An 18575-nucleotide genomic window follows, 5' to 3' on the forward strand; every position below is an offset into this window, starting at 1 on the left:
CCCATTCGTAAATTGGTAACCCCATTTTGATATTAGATAACCCCAATCCCAAATACTTGAAAACCTCCTTTCAAAACTCCAGTACCCTCGGCCAATTTTCAAGGGCTTGATAAGCCCATTCAGAAATTGGTAACCCCATTTTGATACCTGATAACCCCAATCCTAGAGACTTGAAAACCCCCTTCCAAAACTCCAGTACTCTCGGCCAATTTTCAAAGACTTGATAAGCCCATTCAAAAATTGGTAACCCCATTTTTATGCTAGATAACCCCAATCCCAGAGACTTGAAAACCCCCTTCAAAAACTCTAGTACGCTTGGCTAATTTTTAAGGACTTGATCACCCCATTCGGAAATTGGTGACCCCATTTTTTTATACTAGATAACTCCAATCTTAGAAACTTGAAAACCCTCTTCCAAAACTTTAGTACCCTCTGCCAATTTTCAAGCACTTGATAAGCCCATTTTAATAGTAGATAACCCCAATCCCAAATACTTGAAAACCCCCTTCCAAAACTCTAGTACCCTCGGCCAATTTTCAGGGACTTGATAAGCCTATTCTGAAATTGGTAACCCCATTTTGATACCTGATAATCCCAATCGTAGAGACTTGAAAACCCCCTTCCAAAGTCAAAACGTGTTGTATATGCCAAAGGGTATTTTCGTCCAGCTTTTACTCACAAGACCTCTTTGTCCCCCGTTGATAATTTTTGAAAAGCATGGGTCCTGTTGATAATTTTGCCAAATGTTTGTCCCCCATTGGTAATTGGTCCTTAGGATTATTAGCATAAGAAACGTGCTGATGCTCACGAGAGAGAGAGAGAGAGAGAGAGAGAGAGAGAGAGAGAGAGAGAGAGGGTTGGTATTTAATATAAATCCAAATTTAGAGAACTGTTTTATGATCTGACCCCCCTATAAGTATGAGGGGACTTCGCTTCATATATGATATAGATTATAGACTATTACTATTAGGGAAATGATACAATGATACTTCTGCCACCTTCTCATCTGTCCTTTTTCCAAAATATGGTTGCATTCCTTTTTTTATCTTTTTCAGAAAATAATTTTATTTTCTAGAAAATATTAAAAAAAAGATTAGAACTCAATCAATTCTCAAAATCCAAAACGAACAGGGCCTTAATATCCAATTAGTTGGTGACTGATGAGTTTCCATCAATACATTTCCATAAAATTCTAGAACTTGTCATAATCTGATGCCTCTCTATCAAACAGAGTACCAAAACTGTTAGAGAAGCTCAGAAGACAAAATTAAATAAAATACAAAAACATTCGCATACATCTTATTAATGAAACATCTACAATCTAAAAACTGTTAGCATACTCTACAACTCTTCCTACATGTGCCATAATAGTCGGGGGTTCCCATCATGAACACAGGATTCTTCTGGCATTCCCCAATCGCAGCCCACTGGGAACAATTGCCATCTTCATCTGTGCACTCACCATCTGACGATGATGAATGGTTTGCCAAGCTGAAGGCTTTCACATGTATCCATTTGGTCGCAGTCCACTTCTCTCCCTCGACCACAGGACAGCTGCTGTGAAGACTGCTCTCATCAGTTGTTGCATTGGGGTGGAGACTAAAAAAGAGAAGTGCATTTCCTTTAATGGGCTTCACTGAATAACCCATCATTGCACAGCGGTACCAAGAACTATCCTTAGCTTGAATGTCTTTCAACTGTGGGTTGTAAGTAGTCATCGAGTCAGTTACGAATTGCAAGAACAATGAAATAGTGGAGATGGACAAGTTCCCTCACCTCTGAATTGGGGAACATGGTCTCACCGCCCCTTGTGACATTGGACAAGTACATCAGAATAGAGGCGATCCGGTGCCCTCCAAATACCAATTTGGATTTGTCATTATAGTAATCGTAATGTGGTTCATACCCCTCCCGAAGCCCATAATGCAGTATCCGCAAAGGCTCACCATTTTCTGAAGATTTTGAAAGATTTCGAATCAATTACTTGAAAGACTACATCACAAAACATAGATCTGAATCGCCTACATGTATTGAGGCTGGTAGAAAATAGGACTATGATTAAGAACAATACCTTTCGGAAGAAAGGTCCAAGCAGAAATCCTATCTTCAATCCTTGCAACAACTTCATCCTTGTAATCACAGACATTGAAATAGTTTCCACGACACCAAGTTAAATGACTAATTTGGTGACTAAAATATATACTTAGAAGGAACTTCTACAAATACATTTGTCTAGTTATTGAGAGACAAAACTATAAGAAGAAGCAATTAGGTATCACTTAATAGCAACACTGAAAAGTAAGGTACCAATCTTTAAATAATTTTACCAGTAACGTTCTTTGACAGCCAATCAATCATTTTAAATATCCTGCTCACTAAATTTTAGCAAGTTTTGCTGTGTGATGGTGACCAAGTTCCTTACACTCGAAGCACTAAATTTATATATTTATGCATACGCTTCCCTTACTCACACTGAGCAAGGAAGACAACCTCCTATGATGATTCAGCAGCATCTACTATACCTTGGTCCATAGGCAAGTTACTGTATCCATGTCGGCAATAGTACCTTGATTGAGACTCTTACTGAACATCTTCAAATTTGGGCTCAATTTCATAAAATTAGATAACCCTACGACTTTTTGAATCTTTGCAGCTTCTTCAAGAGCCATGATTGAAATGGAACCCAATGTGGGCATACTATGCTCTGTCCATAAGGATATAAATCCAGAATGATACTCCTGAATTCCTTTGTCAAAGTATAAAAGATAAACAACGCCTTTCTCCAACAGCTTAAGCTTTTGGAGAAGTTGGTAAGTTAACATGGTATCAGAGCCAAAGGTCTCGAGTTCAAACCTCCCGGATAGCAAAAATCCACATGAGATGGTCGGCCCAAAGTGGGACCACATGTGCCACGTGTTTGCCAAGTGGGCCACACGTGCGGGGGAGTGTTAAAGTATAAAAGATAAATAACGCCTTTCTCCAACAGCTTAAGCTTTTGGAGAAGTTGGTAAGTTAACATCCTTTATCCCCATGCGAATATTAAGAAAACTCATATTCCATTCAATATTGCCTTAGCTTGATATGCCTGATGATATGTCAACTTTAAATACGCACACATGCCTTCAATTGTTTCAAATGGATAAAGGCTCAAAGCAATCTTCATATTGATATAATTGAGGATCCACGTATAACACAGGTATAGTTTACATAGGTTTTAGAGTAGATCCGTCGATCATGTCCCACAACCCCTTCCTATGAACATAAATCCTGTAGAGTGTAATTCTTACCATCAAATTTGACTGAAATCATGTCAGATCTATCAGTTATAGACATAATTCCAAAATAAAGACCAATATTTATTCGATACCCGAATTTATGTAAAGTTAAAAACCTAAAAGCCGTGATTAGATGTTTTGAAGAGAGATATACAGTCAATGGATGAACTTCGCTAAATCCGTGGTCATGGGGGTCAGATTGGTGGATTCCGAAATGAAGGCTCATGCCAATATCTTGGGTATACGATGGAAACCATCCCCAACACATATTTAGGCCTTCCTCTTTTTTTTCTGAATGGTAATAATTTCATTCAATAAAAAGGAAGACCGAGATGGTCCAATCCAAAGAACAAAGCAAAGAAGAATACAAGGAACAGAGAATATAGAAAAAAAATGGAGAAGCCTTTGGGACTCGGTAATTAAGCGATGGGAAAGGAGAATCTCCCTGGAAAAAAGTTCGATTTCTTTAGGTGGAAGAATCACTCTAACTAAACAGTATTGGCCAACCTACTACTCTACTTCATTTCTCTGTTCCTTAGTCCAGTAGGCATCAAACCTTTCTACTTTTAGTAAAATTTCAGTCATCTCCTTCCACAAGTCTTGGGAGGAGATTACGGTGAGCAATTATTTTTGTAGAGGGCCCTTGTCCCAGATGGGACCCTCTTCCTCCTGTGAGGTTGAAGATGAACTTTGATAGCTCGAGTATTGGCAACCCAGGCCCAATTAGCATTGGGCGGCTTCTGAGGAACACTAAGGATGCTTATAGATTGTGCAAAAGCAAGAGTGAAACTACGAGCAAAAAGCAGGCGTGCTCTTATTATACGATACCACCTCCCACTTTTGGCGCACTTGTTTGATGAGCTAAGCGCTTTAGTCAGATCAGCTTGATGACTACAAGCTTCAAATCCGCTTTTTCTGGGATTTCTGAAACCATCGAGCAGAGAACGCTTGAATTTAGCAGCGCCTTTCCCTCACAGCACAACCTTTTTCAGCGAGTGAAACCCGTGCAGCACTCTACTCTCTCTCTCTCTCTCTCTCTTTCTCTCTCTCTCTCTCTCTCTCACACACACACACACAGACTGGTAGAGAGGTGATTTGGGCTTTTCGAGCACTATTGGAGAGGAATCTGATGAGGAAGAGGTCCATGATCTTTTTAAAAGGATTCGCTTTCCTGATCAGTCTTAGCTAGATCATATTTGTGGATCCCGTCAGGAGATGGCCCACGAGGGTGTGTGTTTTTATAGCGCCTTTGTTCATTGATTTTGGATATGATTGCTTTTCTCGTAAATTTGGGATGAAAATCCTAATTTACGAGAGAAGCCATGACCAGAGTCGCCACCTAGATTAGGGAACTAGGACCCATGATTAACTCTGTATATTTGGTCTACGATTCCGAGTTGGGTAAGTTACCTGATTGCAAGAAAGGAAGGTGTTAGGCACCCTTCTTGCCCGACAAATGTCGGTCTTTATTTTTAAAAGCTTTAATTGTTTAAGTTTCAACTAAAGGGGGTGAATGTGAATGCTTATTTGAATTAACCTAAGTATTATTAATGATTTGGCCGTTCACAGTTTAGACTCATGCGGGCCAGGAGTGCATCCTACATGCAACTACATGCCCATTTTTTTGACATTTTATTGAGATTGATGAAATTTGGTTTGAGTTGGATTAGATAGTGTGAACTACGTTACATGCTCCTAAGTCTAATGCAATGGACTTAAGTTGCACTTTTAGTATATTTGTGAACTTTGGATTCCAAGAATTCTCTTTTGGGGAACCTAGAGTTTGATTTCTAAGTTTAGAACCTTAGAACTTTATGTTTAGGAGATTGGGATGTTCCAATTTAAGTGATTATCAGTTCTTAGATTCTTTAAGATTTTTAAATTCTTTTGAGTTCCAAATTTAACAAACACCACTAATCACGCAAAGAAAGCAACTAGCATGCAAAGCAACAAAACATGTAAAGAGAAAGCAAAGCAAAACAACTAGCATGTGATTTCTAAGCATACGATAAGAACAATTAAAGAGATTTAAACATGCAACTAATCATGCACCTAAGCAAAAAGAAACGTCTAACATGCAAAAAAGTTTAAAGAAAAGGGCAGGGTGATAAAGGGAATGGAAGAGATGAAAAGGGTGTGGGAAAGGAAAGAGGTAGAAGAAAGGTGTGACTGAACTTAGAGGTGCCAAATTGCCTACGTACCCCATGGTGGGGATCAAGCCACACGCAGTTCCGTCGGGTTTGGGATGAGAAGACTTGAGATTGAAAATTGAGACTTATATTGGAAGCTCGGGTTTGGATCTTGAAATTGGGCTCCAAAGAATTGGACAAGGAATCACCTCTATTCAAGGAATTATATTTGGGGATCCAAGTGACGAACTTACGAAATCCCACCAAGTGAGTTGGGTTCGGGTAGAATGGGGTTTGGGTTGTGCTGAGGTGCAACTCGGATTTGGGGATTGGATGACTCGATTGAATGGGGAGGAAACTTGGTTCGGGCGAGATGTTATTGCATGTTGAAGTTAGCCAAATGAGGTAAGTGGGTTTATGATTTGGGTTTGATGACTGAAGCCAAATGGTTTCACTATTTGAGCTTGGGGTAGGGGATAGATCAAACGGAGTTGAGTTGGATTGGGTTAGGTCCTGATTGGACCAGGATGAGTCGAGTTAGGTCCGGGTTGGACCGAGTTGGGTTGATTCTATCATATACAAGTCCTGGGTGAGATGTATGTGTATGTGTGAGTTGGTGAATTGGGTTTGTATGGGCTGGAAGGTGATGATTATGCTACTGTGATGATAGGAGAATATGTGGGTATGATTATGATGGGGATGGGAGGATGATAAGGGTGTGCATTTTTCGGTTAAAACCGAAATAACTGACCGAACCGAATTCGGTCGGTTATTTCGGTTCAGTTAAGAAGTATATCGGTTCGGTTTCGGTTTTGTGTCCTCCCAAATTTCGGATATCGGTTTCAGTTTTCAGCAAAAAAATTCGGTTAACCGAAGAACCGAACGGCGGGTTTAACTGCTGTTTAAAAAGTCCAGCAACTATTTCCCGGGGAGCCTCTGTGAAATTTAATGAAGCAGCATTAAATGCTGTCCATGTCAGACATTTAATGAAGCGGCATAGGGGCCCACACAACTCAGACTCTTATGCCACTTGTCATCTCTAGCTCGAGCATCATTTAACACTTTTCGTCTTCGCACGCGTGGAGTTTAGCATACGATACCCTCATTAATGCTTTTTAATGAATACTGGAACCGACTAAACAAAATGGGCTGTCCCGAGTAATATTGGAAAACTTGAAATTAAATGAGGCATTTGTCTGGACCAAAAAAATCTGTTTTCAAATTCTGTTTTTTGTCTTATTATTCAAAAACCGAATAAACAAAATGGGCTGTCCCGAGTAATAATAAGGGGGTGAAATGTGAATAACTTAAAACTTAAAAACTAAAGGCTAAAAAACTTACTTAGGGTTTTATTCTTTTCTCTTCATCTTATCAAAAAACTCAAGCTAGGGTTTTCTTTTCTACGCCTCTCTTTCTCTCGTCTCTGCAGTTAGAGCCTCCACGACTTCGCCTCCGAGTCTCCGACCACCTGTCAACTCTGGCCACCTCTCAAGTACTCCATGCCTCCACGGTAAGAGTCTAAGATCCTCTCCCTTCTTTTCTTTTTTTTTTCTTTTTCATTTTAGGGTTTTGATTTCTCTCCCCTCTTTCAGTCTTTCTTTTGGTCCGAGAAATCCAATCCCGCATTTTGATCTTCTCCTCCACGGCTCCACGGCGTCGCTCTTTCAATCCCTCTCTCGCCCGACCTTTAATTTCAGTAGATCCGGAAAGGCTCGAGAGCAAGGCTCCATCTGTATCTGTTTGGAGATTTGATCTCTGTTTTTGCATCTACAATTTTTTTTCCGTTTATTTTTATGAATGTCTGAGTTTTTTCCAGCAATCTCTGATAAATATCATTTTTAGTGCTTTTAGGGTTGTTTTGTAGATTTATTCGGCTCTAACCGAACTAACCGAACAACCGAAATTATATTTCGGTTTCGGCTCGGTTCGGTTAGCAAATAATTCGGTTCGGTTAGCAAATTTAGGTAACTAAAATATTTCGGTTCAGTTAATTTCGGTAAAATCGGTTCAGTTAAAACTGATTGAACAGCCCTAGTGGATGAATATAGGGAATGGACATGGTTTTTAAAATATAGGCTATTGAGATGAGAGTGGTTCGGTTGACATGAGGGTGGAAGTTGGGATTGGGTTGCGGGTTTTGGATTCGGGGTGTGGGCCCGGGTTTAACTTGAGTTGGGGTTAAGGCCAAGTAGGCCATGGGTTTGGGTCAAGGCCAAGTAGGCCGCAAGTTTTGGGTTCGGGGTGAGGGTTTTGGGTACGGGCTGACTCGGGTTAGTTTGGGTTGAATCGGGTAGCTTGGGCTGACTCGGGTTGAGTCGGGGTCGGACCGGATGAGTCAAGTTTGGATCAGTTTTGGTTTGGGTTGGTTAAATTGGGCTAGGTCCGGTTAAGTCCAGTTAAGACTAGTTGGATGCGGCTAGATTAGGTGGATTCGGTTGGATGCGGCTAGGCTAGGTGGATTAGATTCGAGTCAATTGGGTTCTGTTGGGTGGGGGTTAGGTTAGGTAGATTGCATTGGGCGGATTTGGGTTCGGGTTGGACCGGGGCTAAACAGGATTGGAATGGGTTGGGTTGAATTGGGTCAGGTCCGAGTTGGACCGGGTTGGGTTGGGTTAAGTTGGGTCGGGTCCGGGTCCGGGTTGGACCGGGTGGGTTGGGGCTGAACCGGGTTGGGTTGAGTTTGCACCGGGTTGGGACGGGGCTGAACCGGGTTGGCTCAGATTTTGGTTAAATCGAGTTGGGTTGGGGTTAGGCTTGATGAATTCAGGTCAACAGCCCTATGGTTAACTCTAAACAATATGCATGGGAGTGTATCATACGACCCTATGGATTTCGTCCAAACAGTATGCACTGGGAATGTATTATCCAAGACATGCACATGATACCTCTTGTTTTATCCGAGTAGTCAGCATGGGAGTAAAATACATGGTTACGTGGGCTCCGTCCTTTCTAAAAAATAACACATGAGCTTTATAAAAAACTGGAATTGGCATGGGGCTGGACACTTGTGAACACTGAAACGACACATCGAATTGGGATCATTAAAAACCAAAACGAAAATATAAAGCTTTATGAAAACTGAAATTAACATGGGAGTGCAGATGTCATTTTCTTAGTTTGCTTCTCTTGATTAAAAATCTTCTTGTTTTTGAAAGTGACATTACCACCCCCTGTTGTTACCCGAGCAACCCCTCCGTGCCATGAAAAAGTGATAATTATAAATACGCTTGAGGGATGTCTCAAGGGAAAAAGAAAGGCAGATATATCACTTTCCTCTTTTTTTCTTATTCACTCGTTTTTAACTGGTATAAATCAGTTTTGAGTATAAAACGAGATGGGTTCAAACGAATTGGATTTTACTGGTTAGGCAAATCGAGTTTCCTGATTTCCATAAATTGATTTTGGATTTGTCAAAAATTGGTTTGGCCCAAAAGAAATCAGCAGTATCTCAACTCTATGATTCAAAGCTCTGTCCTATTTAGATCCTAACTATATTTCTCAATGTATTTTACTTAACATTCCATTTCATGAAACCATGTCTATAAGCACAAAACTGAAATTCAAAGTCACGAACGAAAACAATTTCCAAAGGGAAACGATTGAAAAGGCAGGAATTGAGAACTTGCAATATGAAGAGCACTTACTTGGACTAAGTATTTTAGCCGCCGGAGAGAATATCAGCAATAGCTTCAGCCAATAATAAGATAGAAAGGTCCGAGTTCTTCCTTGTGAAAGATGGAGACGAATTCCGAAGAACAGAACGAAGAAGCTACGTTTCTGAAGGATCCGAGAGAGAAATGCTCAAGAAATTTCTTAATGAGAAGAGGAGGCGAAGGATGATTTTCTGTGTATCTCAGAGAAGAAGTGTTTGCTCCTTTTTCTTTCACACCCTTTGTCATATATCCGACCCCTTTTTATAGGCTATAGATTACCAATTCCATTGTTTTCTAAAATTGCTTTCTTGCTATCTTAAAAAAAAAAAAACCATTTGATTTGGAAACCATTGTAAGCTCTTTTAGGGATACTTTCTAAAAGAGAGAATGCATTTTCCTCTTCTAATCAAACCGTTGCCATTTTATTTCGTCCAATTTTGAAATTTCTCTCTTTATTCTTTATTCTTTCTATTTCTTCCTTCAGCATGGGCGTTTCCATTTGAGAATTAGCAGGTTGTCAATCCGAGCAGAAAGAATATGGAAATTTCTAAGATAAGAGAAAGGAATGAAATCTGATATCGAATTGAAAGTTGCCAAGATTGCCCAGTGATATGTAAAAGTAGATCGGTTCTTGCTAAAAAATAGAGTGAGAGTGCTGCCAAAATATTAACAAGATAACAAGATCCTCCTCCTTTAGAAGTGATCGGATTGCTTTCCTATATAAAAATTCCACAACTGCCCTTTTAGCAAAGTGAAATGAAACTCACTAGTTTATGTTCATTCTTTAAAACAAAACCCAAATGGGTCCCACCGAATTCTACATAGGTTAGATGAGCCTAATTTCCTACTTTTTAGTGCAGCTCTAATCAAAACAACCGAATCCCTTGTGGAATAGAATCAAAACACCTCAGTACCCCTTGATATATGATCCTGTCAATAGATGGGTTCCCTCCTCTAAACAAGACTTCCGATGGCCCCATGTTTATTGTTTTAATTCAATCTCTCATTAAAAAATAATAGGCCCCATTAGCACTGATCGAACATCTTAAAATAAACATCATTTTTTTTATAATGGCGAGCCCAATTCTAAATTCAAAAATCAACATCGGTAGATCCCATTGGCCGAATTCCAATCTCCTTTGAACTCGAAACTTCTAAGCCATGGTCGGCCCATCTTCAAATTGGTTGAATATCTATATAATCACATTTTCAAAATTGGTGATCCCCACCCCAAGTCGATCGAAACATCAACCCTTTGGAATTTCAATTTTCTATAAGTAAAACCCTTTGGAAAATGACGGAAAATGGATGGCGATGGAAAGGAAAATGAGGAAAAACAATGGGGAGCAACACTGAGTACCGACCCAATGAATGCCTTTGTTGGCTATAACGGAGCAAAATGGGGGTGTCTACAATATTATCATTGACCGAGACTCCCTCAATGTAGTCGAATGGATGAGAGACGGGATTAACTTCCATGGGGAATTCACGGATGCTATAAATGGGACCCTGGACAAGCTGGAGGGTCACGGTATTGAGTTTTTACATCTCTAGCGATTGGCTGATTCGAATGCAGGTTCACTTGCTCGCCCAAGTGTTGACACATAGATGTGATTTTTGTTACTTGATAACATTCCTCTTTAAGGGTGTATTGACTATTGGGATGTTCCTCTTTGCTTGTTTTCTCTTTTTGTTTTTGTTTTTCTTTGCATTTGTATCATTTTCATTTAACAATCTCTGTCATAGGGCTCTTGGCCCTTTTCTTTAATAAAATTTTCGTCATTTATGTGAAACAACCAGTTACTCCAAAAGCTTAAGCTGTTGGAGATGGGGTTATTTAATCTTTTATACTTTAACACTGCCCCTCAGGTGTGGCCCCTCTTTTTGGGTTTGTCCTACAAGTGGCACATGTGCCTCCTCTTTTGGGTTTGGCCATTGCATGTGGATTTTTGCTAAATGAACAAAAAAACATTAAATTTAACAAGAAGTAACCAAAAGAATGCCAAAGTTTGCCCCAAAATCTCTGATTTGAAGTACAAGAATATCAAATCAACCACCGAAGCCAAGGAAAACTTAGATTTCAATCAAAACCAGTCAAGAAACTCAATTTCGAAGGAAATAAATTATAAAACCCTACTATAGCTAAATGCCATTCAGAAAAGAAAAAAAACATAAAAGGGGATAAAACATGTGTTTCATGCCAAATACACCCACAAGGATCATTTTTTTAATGGTAAAGGTTTTATTAAGAAAAAAGAAAGTGGAGACCTTGCGACCAAGATGGTCAATACAAGGAAATTACAAGTAATAAGAAGGAAATCACTAAAACATAAGCCATTAAGGGGGAAGAAAATAAAAAAGCTATAGGCTCTCTCTAGCTACACGTTCCCTAGCTAACCTGTCGGCTTATGATTTAGCGGACCTTCTAACACGCTGGAGAGAGATAGTAGATTCAGGCACATGCTCTTGGATCTCGTCTATCCAGTGGGCAAATCTCCAAAGATGAGGGTGGCTTCCCTTCAACCATCTGATGACATTGATGGAATCTCCCTCCATTGTCGTGGGACCAATGAGACTGCTTTTAATTATCCTGATCCCATGAAGAATGCTCTGTCTCCACTTCATTCGAATTTGTGATCCCGATATAACCAGAGAAGGCTGACCTCATCTCTCCATTCTCATCTCTAAGAAGGCCTCCAACTCCTGCATGCCCGGGGTTCCCCATGCTAGACCCGTCGAAGTTCAGTTTTACATCACCTAAGCCAGGTGGTTCCCAATCTTGGATTGGGACTACTACACCGTTCACTACTGGCACATACATCTCTCCACTCTTGCCACAGGTCTCGGGCTAAAAAAAATCTGAAGCGGGGAAGGATCTTTTACCCATGATATAGTTAAAGCAAGGGCCTTCAGGGGAAAAAATTGGGGGCCTTTTAACCAACCCTCTGAAAACCCATGCATTCGTTTCCTTCCATAATACCCATATCGTAGTTAGTACTAGTGACACGTTCCAAAGGATCTTTTCTTTTTTAAGCCAAGGTGCAAAAGACAATCCCTCTAAGAGATCAATGAGTCTAGCCGGGAAACCCTATGAGATGTCGAATCTTTTCAATTCTGTACTCCACACCTCCCTAGCCAACTTGCAATGGAGGAACATATGATCAACTGACTCCCCTGCCTCCACACACAATGCGCAATGGTCGAATATCTATGATTCAATTGCTCAAATTGTCTACCATAAGAATTTTGTGGAGGAAGGTTGTCCATCCAAAAGCGCAAACTCTGGGCGAAGCTGGATGCTCCACACTCTAGCAAGAAGGGGGGTGCAAGAAAGGATGTCATCTGATGATAAAATGATTTGGCAATAAATACATTGGGGGAATTCCAAATCCAAACCCTTTTGTCTTCACCGGTCTTCTTGATATAGCAAGCCTCCAACACCACTACTTGTCTTGCAACTATCTCCAGTTCTCTGCTAAAAAGTTCCTTCTAAAATTTATATTCCATGATATCATGTTCTATGTCCACTGAAAACAGTCCTTAAGAAATACCTCCTTGTCAACTACCTCTGCAAATAAATCCGGGAACATATCCTTGAGCGGGACCTCTTGGCACTATTTATCGTGCCAAAACTTGATCCTATTTCCCGAGTAGACTCTGAATCTGATCCCTTCCATAAAATTATGTTTCTGCCTCAGGATCTCCCTCCAAACTGTCAAGCTATTGTATCTCAGTCTATCATCAGATATTCAATGCCCAAGAAGTACCCATACTTGCATTCAATGACGATAGAACATAAATGACTTTCCTCGCCAAACCTCCATAGCCACTTTCCAAGTAGAGCACTGTTTACACTTTTTAGTCTCCTGATACCTAGGCCTCTAGTTGGAATCGGTTTTTGTACGTTATCATCATCCCAACCCACTAGATGCAAAACCAACCCCTCACCCCCACCGCACCCCATCCCTCTATTAAAAAATTAAAAAAAAAAAAAAAACCTCCTTATATGCTCAATGTTTTCACCAAACTCATGGGGCATTTAAAGATCATCAAATGGTAGATAGGTATGTTTGCTAGTACTACTTTTATAAGAGTAATTCTTCCGCCCAAATATGCCTCTTGACAAAAATGACCCTCAGTGAGGATTTTACCATGAATGACACACCATAAAAAAGTTGTGGCACCGGAAGAAGCCAAGGAGTTCTAAATGTTTATAAATCTAGGGCCATCATGGTGGGGCGCAGCAAGGGACTAATATGCCTATAAATTCAATAAAGTTTAACAGCCATACTAATGAGGCAACTTGAGTTTTACTTTCTTAGTACATGGGTTTGTCAAAGTAAATGCAGGGGTTCCTCAAAACTTTACCTTATAACCCACTCTCCAGTACATATCAGATTAGTAGCAAGCTTCTACAGATCCCCCAGATGATCACAAAAGGGGAAAAAAGTGCACTTAATGTAGCATGCAATTCGCTACGAGTTCTCATAAATCCCTTGTATGAACACCCTATTATGGTACAGCCATGGCATTAATGCTCTTTTAGTCAAAACTATCAATGTTTAATAATGTATATAGATAATCAACTCTAGCGCATAAAATGTCTCAAGCTACACATACAAGGCAGAAGTCAATGAAATTCACTCACCTGGTCCATATCCAAGAACATCCCTGAACTTGAACGATCATGCGAGGCAACACCTTTCCCTGAATCACTATCTAGCACCAACGACTTTTTTAGCATACCATTACTCTGCGCCAAAAGACAGATTTTGAGAAACAAATTGAGAAACATAGAAATATTTCAATCATGCAAGTGGCAAGGGGAGGAATTACCAAAGAAACAAGGTGGTCGCATTCCTCATTAGTAAGGAAACCTTTATACAAGAAGGCCCTATCACAAGAAAAGTGATGCAAAATGGTTAAGAAACCATTAACATATGGTTAGCTTATACATTTTACAATTTGATATTTATTTCCCCAGTTTGGAAACCTTTTGATATTAGTTGGTGAACATTAGTTACGAACCTGTTTGGAAACCTTTTGATATTAGTTGGTGAACATTTTTTTTTTTAATGGTAATATTCATTAAAAAAGACCGAGGCGGTCAATATGTACAAATATAAAACAAACAATACAAAGAAGGCAATACACCCTCACGGGGGAAGAAAATTAGTTGGTTGACATTAGTCACGAACCTGTGCAGTTATATAATCACTATTATGCATTTCTTAAATGCAGGGATTGAGCCTCCAGCACAATGGTTCCTTCAACCTTTTAATTGAGGTAGGAGGTTCGATCCCTGCTTACCTACCAAAAAAAAAATTCATAAATGCAGTTGCTAGCAAAAACCCACATTGAACTACACTACTATATTTCACTGGACAATGAAATACATATTTGTAAATGAATGCACATTTGATTAGATGGCTATATACACTAACCCTGTCTATACCAGACCCAATTGACAATCACAAATATTAGATCAGACAACCTTGGACGCCATGAGAGTTGGACAACCCGTGAAGGATCGAATCCAGTAAGTCGAGTTGAATCACCCAATTGTAATATGGGTTTCCAGTTTGCTTTCTTAGTTTTCACTGCCATCGTATAACTGCAACAAAATGGTTGACACAAGAAACAGTTGAGATTGTCACTTCTTGTACTTTGTGGTGCAGAAACCAGATCTAACAATAGGAAAGAAAGCAAGCAATAGAGAATATATGGCCAAACAAAGATGACAGGATTGAAAGACAGAAATATACGGAAATATTTAGAGTGCTTACCTAATAATCCAAGCTCTGAAACTTCTACATTCTTCCCAGCCCCTATCATAAGTAATCCAATCCCTGAAATGTCCTTTTTTATCGAATATTGTAATTTAGAGCTGTTGCTATGTTGTGTTCTGAACTCAAAACACAGACATCTATTTCTAAAAACCCAAAACTTTGCTCAACTTAAACACAGGCGTTCTCACTTTCACTTCAATTCAGACATTTTTATAGCATTGTAAATGACCAAAAACTCCAATCCTCAAGCCCTAAGAAACCCACAAATGAACAGTCATTTTCTTTTTGCAAGCCAATGTGGGTGGGACATATTCCTGATGTTGTGTTGATGTCATCATTGGGGTCACTTCTGAGCCTTCTTTTGCTCCTTCAAACGAATTATGCTTTTCTTTTGCTTGTTCTTATTATCTTTGGTTGTTTGCATTGCAGCCTTTCTTCCAGCTAAGAAGAGTTTGACTCTGATGAATTGATCTTGACATACTGGTTATAGAAAACTTTTTTGAGCATTTGCACTAATTAAGCTACAAGACCCATGAGTTCTTAGCCCTGTCATGAGCTCCTTTACATGTTAAACAGTCCCGACATTGAGAATATCTTCTTCTACTAGCTTCTTTGGGTTTCAGTATTATCGTCATCAGAAAGCATAAAAGATTGGTACTGATGCCAAGATCTGACAGAAGTTCCCACAACTAGACATTCCATGCCACCTTCCTGAGAATTTTACAAGGGCCAATATGTTTTTTCACTTCATGGTCGTGATATGTGAAAACCTCTCTTTACAACTTATACATACCTCAAACCCCATGAAATTTATGATTAAGGGAGGATTAGGACTCCTAAACCCCACTCACATACAGTTATAAATCACAATTCCTATCCCAACTAGGACTCCTATAAACTTCACTCTTTTTTCATGGACTTTCTTTCTTAAAAACAAAATTATTAACACTCTTAGGACTCTTATTTTCTACCAATAGTAACAAGACAATTGTCAGATGACTTACTCAACTCCTAATGACTTCTGGACTCTCATTACATGGATTCTTTCTAATCAGACTATAAATAAACTATGACTCTTCAAACCCATCATCGAAACTAACCCACTTCAAGTTCCACAAATACAAGGACTCCCTTATGTTGCAATGTGGGCTTTTGTGGTTGATGAACTACAAATGACTTAAATGCTCCTGTCACTTAAGATTTTCATAATAAACATATGAGCCCTAATTTAAGCATGTACAATTTAAAGAAATCACGTGTTATTGGTGGGAAAAGACCATGGTACCCCTTCCATTCACACCTCAAGGGATTTAAAAGACACATAAAGGAAACTTAAAAATTAGAATATAGGTCGTAGGTTGGTCAACATCATACTCCCATACTTGAAAAGATATGAACCCATCGAACATAATGATTGGGATGACGGTGGGAGTTTTTCAACTGAAATCTTTGCACGTGTCTCATATAGTTTTCCTTTCCAACGCACATGTAGCTTTGGGCAGTCATGTCCTTGGTTTGAAGTAGTGTGATCACCCGGTGCGCTTTCGATGCATTTCTTATAACATGGCAGCTTAGGCAGAATGAAACTTAGGTTTTCCACTTCATTAAGTCTGTAGATGTTCGCTCACGCATTCACAAGATTGGTGATTTTGTTGAGCACACATTGACAGAAGCATCATCTTGGATCTGCCTTTCTTACTGTAGCTTCCGGGTAAGCTATTCCTGCTGAATATGTTGTATAAATCGCATCTTCCAGACATGTTGGATAACACTTGTTTCCCTTTAATCCACAGATAGTGTTCACAGGCTAACTTCTGACAGAACCACCTCTGAATGATAATGGAAGCTTTTTAAATCCCAAAGTATTATGAGCGAGCCACGTCATGTTGGAATTGTCGTTGGATCACCAATGCGGCTCTAGTTCGTTGCTTTAAGTCGAGTGATTGTCGTGCCCTCAATCCTCTCAGACAAGTTTGGATCTGAATAACTACATGTACATCCTCCAATTCTTCTAGATCCTTTGATAAGCACATAGTTTCATATGTCAAGTCTCAAGGATTCTTCCCAATATGAAGATAAAAGGAATCAATCTAGACTACATGAGATCAGGGAAGCTTCAACATCGATGAGCAATTAATTTCGTGAATCTTGATGTATCAGGCAATATAGGTGGCAAAAGATTTCTCTTCTGGACAGCACACCCCATTAGGTGTTTTGCACATTAAAAAGATTCAAGTCTTCATAATATGAAGACTTACGTTTTTGGACAAAAAAAAACATCATGCTATTATAATTACATAAAGGGTACTATCTAATGTATGTTAACATAAGTAGTACTTTGGTTTATTGGAAATATTTTCCAAAAACTTTATGAAATCCGTAAATTATTGTTCTAGTGTATTATGGAAATTATTTGGGATGCAAGAACCAAATAATTCCCTGTGGTGGAACAAAATATCTCTAATTATCCCCTTCGAATAGATTCTTCTTTTTGATTTCCAAAGGAATGTTGTTGTCTTGTCTTGAACGGTGCACTAAAACATTTTGATTAAATCATGATTCTCAATGACTAACTAGAATGTATTTTACAAGGGCACGAGATTGCAAACCACTTATCTAGCGTTTCTACTCCCTTTTGTTTGTCATTTTTTTATGAAAATGATAAGCAAACATAGGAGAAAATGAAAGGCTGTTTTGTCATTTTTTTTTAAAAAAAAAAGGCGGGGGTGGAAATATCATTCCCTTTTATTAAATTGGGTTTTATATGTAAAATCCCTTAAATTTAAAACCATTCTATCACAATTTTTATCATAACCTCCTGTTCTTACCTAAATACAATCTTAGCAACAATAAAAATAAGTACAACAAACAATCAAAGTTGGTAGTTCACCCCAACGTATACCATACAAGTGGTACATGTACAATGATAGTTACCATTAAATTGCAACGACTCAGCAAGCGGAGACTAATTTCTCCCGGATAATGAAGATAGGAGACTACTATAGTTTTCCCATTCATTCACAGTGGATCATTATTCTTAAGAATTGAATGAGGGGATCCCAGCTTTGGTTGATCTGGGATGTCCGATTAATGGCCTGCCTTGGATCTCCAACTGGTAATTGTCCAATCAAGAGCCTATGAATGGATGGTAAAAACTATATATAGGCGACAATCTATACTCAACTAACAAATATACATGTAGTTAGATTACTGTTTGTCATGGTAACCTACTCGGGCCTTTGGAGATGGGAGCAAGGCCCTACAAGGTGGACGGTCTGGGTCAACCCCAATACAATGTGCAAGTGTTCTACTACTCTAGCAATCATGTCAAAAGTCAGAACAGATCTTTCATCAGAAGCCCACATCATCACAGGAAGAAACTCATCTTTTTACATAATCTTATAAAAAAGATGGACATTCTACGGCACTCCAAGAAGACCCACATCAGGAAATACACACTGAAACTTTTGTAACATCTACATTCAAGACAAAGATAGTCCCATCAACATAAGATATCGAAAGGGAAAAATAAAATAAAAAGTATATGGAAACGGACTCCGAGTCTTACCTCCTGGAAGAAGCTCGGACGAGAGAAAACGAAAATGCCAAAAGCAGAGAAATTGAGATGAGAGATGCCATGGGCATTGGCACAAAACCATTTCAGTTTCAGGGCACCTTTATTATACCAATTCAGTCCAAAAATCGGAGATCAAAACACACAATGAAACT

The 18575-nt window shown here is 39.2% G+C and overlaps 1 protein-coding gene across 2 annotated transcripts; it reads right to left on the reverse strand.

Moving 5' to 3' along the window:
• Positions 1 to 1108: 1108 nt before the first annotated feature.
• On the reverse strand, positions 1109 to 18575 carry LOC143846503 (putative prolyl 4-hydroxylase 7). 2 transcript variants are annotated; one of them, XM_077354947.1, is made up of 7 exons: positions 18415 to 18575; positions 14552 to 14671; positions 13894 to 13951; positions 13706 to 13810; positions 2072 to 2129; positions 1777 to 1952; positions 1109 to 1697 (listed from the first exon to the last, which is right to left on the reverse strand). In XM_077354947.1, the coding sequence occupies exons 1-7, from the start codon at positions 18489 to 18491 to the stop codon at positions 1332 to 1334; spliced, it is 960 nt and encodes a 319-aa protein (XP_077211062.1). In that variant the 5' UTR covers positions 18492 to 18575; the 3' UTR covers positions 1109 to 1331. The 2 variants fall into 2 exon arrangements, with proteins under 2 accessions (XP_077211062.1, XP_077211073.1); XM_077354958.1 differs by lacking the exon at positions 14552 to 14671.

This window comes from Tasmannia lanceolata, unplaced genomic scaffold (assembly GCF_043159265.1).
Source record: "Tasmannia lanceolata isolate RefF3 unplaced genomic scaffold, GAP_Taslan_0.1 ptg000003l, whole genome shotgun sequence".
Classification (NCBI taxonomy): Eukaryota; Viridiplantae; Streptophyta; class Magnoliopsida; order Canellales; family Winteraceae; genus Tasmannia; species Tasmannia lanceolata.

Coding starts and splice junctions, on each gene's coding strand:
- LOC143846503 (XM_077354947.1), bottom strand. CDS start 18,491: ATGCCCATGGCATCTCTCATCTCAATTTCTCTGCTTTTGGCATTTTCG. Junction 14,672..18,414: donor GTCCGAGCTTCTTCCAGGAG/GTAAGACTCGGA, acceptor ATTTTGTTGCAG/TTATACGATGGCAGTGAAAA. Junction 13,811..13,893: donor GCGACCACCTTGTTTCTTTG/GTAATTCCTCCC, acceptor CTTTTGGCGCAG/AGTAATGGTATGCTAAAAAA.